At 44.3% G+C, this 5,739-nt stretch overlaps 1 protein-coding gene across 1 annotated transcript; it reads right to left on the bottom strand.

Annotated features, from left to right (window-relative positions):
* Positions 1-979: 979 nt before the first annotated feature.
* On the bottom strand, positions 980-5,090 carry LOC147424178 (pentatricopeptide repeat-containing protein At3g09040, mitochondrial-like). The gene is made up of 2 exons (XM_086501848.1): positions 4,949-5,090; positions 980-4,784 (listed from the first exon to the last, which is right to left on the bottom strand). Exons 1-2 carry the CDS (start codon positions 4,993-4,995, stop codon positions 2,660-2,662), a joined length of 2,172 nt encoding a protein of 723 aa, XP_086357974.1. The 5' UTR covers positions 4,996-5,090; the 3' UTR covers positions 980-2,659.
* Positions 5,091-5,739: the final 649 nt, after the last annotated feature.

The raw sequence follows: 5,739 nt of genomic DNA, 5'->3' as shown, positions 1-5,739 counted from the left end.
CCACCAACTGCATTAAGAGAGCAAAACAAAGATACACAGCACAAGCCAATAAGAAAAGAAGACCCACGCCTTTTTAAAAAAATGACCTCGTTTAGCTTAGAATAGAAAAACGATGCTTGAAAAGTGTAGAAAATCATCACAAAGTATAATTGGCCCCTTGATTTTATGTCCCGTTCAAAATCCTTGAAAAGATTAATGACAATGCGTTCCGCTTGGGCATTCCCTCACACTGAAAAATACACAACTTCTTCCATGTTAATTTACTGAAACCACATAAAGGACCTATTCTTGTTACCCCTTCCACAACTGATCCCCTCTTAATCAAGAATGGTGAATAAATTCGGACTCCTGAATTAATTCTAGACCATGACCTTACCACTACCCGCACATGAAAATAGTACAGAAGACTCTATCGACCACTATACCAGTGGTTGACCACCCTTGATGCTAGTTTGGTTTTGGTAACAATTGAGAGCAACCCCGGGATATGTAATGATTCTGGTATTGTGATAAATTGTTATGGACTATTTGATTTATTTTGTGGGCATTGCAATGTTACGTTGAATTGTGAATATATGTCAGGTGTTGTGCTAACAGATCAGTGAATTAACATCATACCTTTCGACGTAGACAGTGAGCTCTCAGCCAAAAGGCGGCTCACCGTCGTTTAGCATATAACGAGTGCGTGACTCGTTCTCTGGACGTGGGAGAGAGATAGAGAGGGAGAGAGAGGGACTAGTATATATCAAGTGCGTGACTCGTCCTCCGGACGTGGGAGAGAGGCAGAGAGAGGGACTCATAGCAGATGGTGAGCTCGGAAGCAAAAAATGATGGCTCACCGTCGTCTTGGTAGTAGATATACTGTAGTAGTAGATAGTAGTAGGATGCTTGTCAAGAGGTTCTTTGACAAACAAATACGATATTTGTAAAAAGAGATGCATCGACATGGATTGTTCCCTTCGAAATATCACAAGCATGCTTAAGAAAGAAAATATAATTTTTAATCCAAATACTTAAGGAAAGTTGGCCCATGCTCCATCCAACTTTTAACCCTAGATAAATTTGTATGCAGCCCTCATGTAAGTGCAAATATGCTAAGTACATGGAGCAAAAAGATCAAAAGAAAACTATATACTATCACATGTTCATGATAAAAAAATTGTCTACCAAGGTGTCTAAATCTAAAGCTGCTTGTGGTTAGACCTTTTTCCATGGAAGATATTGCAACATAGACTATCTGTCAAGGGTGTCAATGACAAGCAGAACAAGGGGAACCCATATTATCCATGGTGCCAATGCAAAAAGGGAAGTTTGTCACATGCTCTGTGGACATGTGGAGTAATCTCTCTTAAAAAGAGCAGAGTCAAACGCAAATCAATAAGTCAGCCCACCCTGTAGTAATGGGTGAATGTTGTATGGAACCTTGAGGATAACCCAGTACGGCTTGCTGCATGCCTACAGAATGGGGTAAGAACAACGTGATCAATATGATCACTGTAATCCTACTCAACTTCATCCTGCACTCCTTGGTGGGTGTATAGCATCATACATTTGGGAGTCATTTGTAAGCAATTGTAGTATAGCCTCAGGCAAGGTAAGCAGCAAGACAAAGTGGTTGCTATGTTGCTGGTGACATGTTGTGATTTCCAAGATCAGCTATCTATGTTTGTGTGAGGTCCAATCCATGTCCACGTGAGACTCTGACGGGCCATTTGCGTGACTGCAACCTTGAAACATCTTCACTCTTCCTTTTGAGAGAGAAAAGGGGGGATGACTGCTCTGCCCTCTCACACACCATGGCTACATTGGCTGCTCTTCATGCTGATACATCTCTAAGAGAAACCTATATACCACACCACCAAACACAATGTGCTACCTTGCATTAACGTGTGAAATGTGCCAGTCCTTACATCCACTTTGCACAATCTGCCCTGGTGGTGATGCCTGCTGCTTGACCAGCCTCAATCTGTAGTCGGTGAGATCATACACTGGAGTTGTACAATTTCTATTCTCAGGCTCTCTCATACCCATGTCTGCAGTGCTCGCTCTTGATTCTGATTCATCTCTAAGAGAAACATATGTAGCCCTCCAAACAGAGTGGAGTACTTTGCCCAAATGTCTCTGCAGTATGCACGTCTACATAAGAAATGCGTCTGGCCTGTCACAGGACGCCCGTTGCTCGACCAGCCAATAAACTGGGCAGTGCAATCACTACCATGCTGTGTGAGTTATTTGTCCACATAGTGTGGCCTCTGGTTCAGCACAGGTGGCCATCCTAGAAGGTTGTGTAGGTATTACCCATGCCTTCTCTGCTAAATCTCTATCTGAGTTCGTGTCTGAGGACTTTGTTCTTATCATATGGCAGGGAAATATCTGCCATCTGGAGCATGCACATCGTACTGAGTGGGGGTAGCTTGTCCATGTCATAACCATACTGAGTGGAGGTATCATGTATGTGAGTGAAAAAGGTTGCGTTATCGAGGAAGGGCAATGCCACTTTTGAAGCTGTTCTGTCGAGTTACAATTATACCAAGACTTGAAAAAGAAGCCCCGGCCCTGACTCCACTCACTGCCGGGAGGCCCCAAAGGCCAAGAATGCACCATTTCATTTGAGAAGAGAATGCATTGCTTTAAGATAGCATACAGTCATCTGCTTTACTTAACCATATGCAAGATCACTCCCAAAATCAGCTTCTTCAAGATTTTCATCATTCATAAGTGTGATCATTGTTGCTTGATCCCCCCCTTCATCAAATGATGCATGAATATTTGAGAGCAAACAGAGAACCCCCGGCTCATTTGGATCCATAACAAGGACACGTTCTGCTGCAATTGCAGCTAAATTGACATCTCCATGAATCCTACATGCACCTAACAAAGCTTTCCATAGCACAATGCTACTAGCATCAAGTGTCGTTTCTTCGAGAATCGCTGCAGCCTCATGCAGATGGCCAGAGCGACCAAGAAGGTCCACCATGCACCCATAGTGCTCTACTGCTTGCTGGGCCCCATGAACATGATGCATGCAACTGAAGTAGAAGCGTCCTTCGTCTACAAGTCCAGCATGGCTACATGCAGAGAGGATAGCAACAAAGCTGACATGGTTGAGCTTGGCACCTTCATTTAGCATACGAACCATCAGCTGAAGAGCTTCTTGGCCAAGACCATGCTGGCTAAAACCTGCAAGCAACGTATTCCATGAAATGGCATCCCGTATCAGCATTCGGTTCAGCACTTTCAGGGAATCCTCAATCCTGCCACACTTAGAATACATGTCAATAAGAGCATTCCCAATGTAGACATCAAGCTCATACCTGCTTAAAAGAATATCATGGTGCAGCTGCAAACCCTGCTCAAGGGATGTATTGGTAGCACAAGCATTAAGAATTCTCACATAAGTTAGCTCATCAGGCTTCACACCATTTTCAAGCATTTCCTCAAAGAGTTTCAAAACTTCTTCATCAAGCCCGTTAGCTCCATATCCAGCAAGAATAGAGTTCCATGAGACCACATTTAGTTCTTGCATTCCATCAAAAAGGTGCCGTGCCTCCGTGAGACTGCCACACTTTGCATACATGTCAACAAGCGCATTCTCCACAAAAACATTTATAAAACCTTTGGTTTTGGCTATTTGAGAATGGAATTGTTTGCCATGTGCCAAATCTTCCCCTAATGTGCATGCATTGATAATACTGACAAAACTGACCTGATCCCTTAAGTTGCCTTCGATAATCATCTGTCCATGAAGCTTGAGAGCCTCTTCACAATGTCCGTGTTTAGAAATCCCTGCAATCATGGAATTCCACGTGACAATATCATGCTCAAGAATGTCATCAAAAACCTCCCATGCTTCTGTCAAGCTTCCACACTTAGCATACATATCAACTAACGTATTCTGTGTGTTCCTTCCGAGATTAACTCCGCTCTTTTTTAGGCAGGCATGGATCTGCTTGGCCTGCATCAGATCTCCCAGGGCAGCACATGCATTTAAGGCACTCAAGAAGGTAACATCATCTGGCTCAACATCAGTAGACTGCATTTCATTGAAAAGGCGCATGGCCTCCCCTGCCTTGCCAATTTTAGTGTAGCCTCCAATCATTACACTCCAAGAGCCTGCATTGCGTTCTTCCATGGAATCAAATACCTGTTGAGCATCCTCTACACTTCCACATTTGACATACATGTTCATCAGAGAATTTCCAAGCATAGTACTTGGCTTTATCTCACAATTTTTTAAAAGTTTATGAATTCTCTTTCCTTCTTTAAGGTCTCCTAGCCCTGCACATGCTTTGAAAGCACTGATGAAATTGACATGGTCAGGAGTGAGACCATCCTTTTGCATTGCCCAGAAAACATGGAGTGCTTCTTTAAATTTTTCATGGGCACAATAAGCTGCAATCATCATGCTCCAAGAGACAACGTTGCGTTCAGGCATGCCATAAAATACGGACTGTGAGTCCTCAATGCACCCACATCTTGCATACATATTAGCAAGGGTGGTATAGAGGAACACGTTGCCGTTCGATCCATCCTTTATTAGGTGACTATGAAGAAGCCGGCCTTCATGTAAAGCATTTGATTGTATGCAACCTTGAAGGAGGCAAACATAAGTGTGAGAGCTTCTCTGGTAGCGTCGTTCTTCAAGATGATAGAGGAATTGAAGCGCTTCATGGAGCTGTCCGAGCAGACACTGAGCTCTAAAGTTCTTGATTAAATCAGAGACATCAGGAAGAATAGTTTGATGGGTGCCTTTGCAAGCCGCAGATTCGCAGGCTAGGCAAATACTGCAAGAAGGAAAATGCTTGATTATGCCTCTGGCTAAGCAGACAAATGGAGCCCAAGATCTCCTCCATCAGTCAAGATGAAGATATATCTCTTGCTCAAACAGTTGAATTGATCTCACTTGTTTGACGTCTTAGCCATTCAAGAGCGCGCAATGGAAGCGTACCTTGCGGAACGGAAGTGAACAAGTCCAGTGAGTTGCCGTGTGATCATTTGATCACAGGCACTACATGCAGTTCACATTTTCGACGTCAAAGACAAGGGTGGGTTTTGGTGGTTTTCAAATGTCTGATGGACGCAGGCCTCGTCACTAGGGAGGTGGGATCAATGGCCCACATTCGGCGTTTCGAGGCGGGCGAGCCGTCCGACCGCCGTTTGAACTAGGTGTGAACTCGAGAGGTATGTGCACCACACCGAGCGTGAACAAAGTGTAACTTGGGAGGGTCTTCACACCACACCAAATTTGGTGTGAACTCAATGTGAGTAGGTGTGAACTAGATGTAAACTTGTCCGCGATGTCGTGATCTATAAACTTACCACACATACCTTTCAATGAACCCGTGATAGCCTAGTGGCTAGAGTCAGTTCCGTGGGGGAGTGGGTAGTGGGTTCAAGCCTCGGATCCGAAAAAGTGGGAATCTTTTGCATTCCCTAGGCAATCCAATAGTCACAATCAATTGATGCTCGTGAGCCAGTGATCCCACCTCCCAAAAGGAGGTGTCAATTAGTAAGGGGTATCTATAAGGCCCAAAGTTGGGGGCACAGAGTGGCTTTGATCTCAGCCGTCCAATCGCCCGGTGAACTAAGGGTGAACAAGGGGCAAAAATGGTGCCCCGAGTTCACCTACCCCTAGCTCACCGGTCTCACTGGTTGTGAGTCAAACTAGTGGCCACATGAAAGCCCTATGATCACGCTAATGTGCATCATTACATATGTCGGCACGGCAAACAGTCATAC

Source organism: Adiantum capillus-veneris, chromosome 26, assembly GCF_014529385.1.
Source record: "Adiantum capillus-veneris isolate H3 chromosome 26, ASM1452938v2, whole genome shotgun sequence".
Classification (NCBI taxonomy): Eukaryota; Viridiplantae; Streptophyta; class Polypodiopsida; order Polypodiales; family Pteridaceae; genus Adiantum; species Adiantum capillus-veneris.
This window is presented reverse-complemented; position numbering and strand designations above follow the sequence as displayed.

Bases quoted from the DNA above. Each gene is read 5' to 3' on its own strand.
- LOC147424178 (XM_086501848.1), bottom strand. From the start codon at position 4,995: ATGATCACACGGCAACTCACTGGACTTGTTCACTTCCGTTCCGCAAG. The intron at 4,785-4,948 runs GTACGCTTCCAT...TCCTTCTTGCAG, and splicing joins GTTCACTTCCGTTCCGCAAG to TATTTGCCTAGCCTGCGAAT.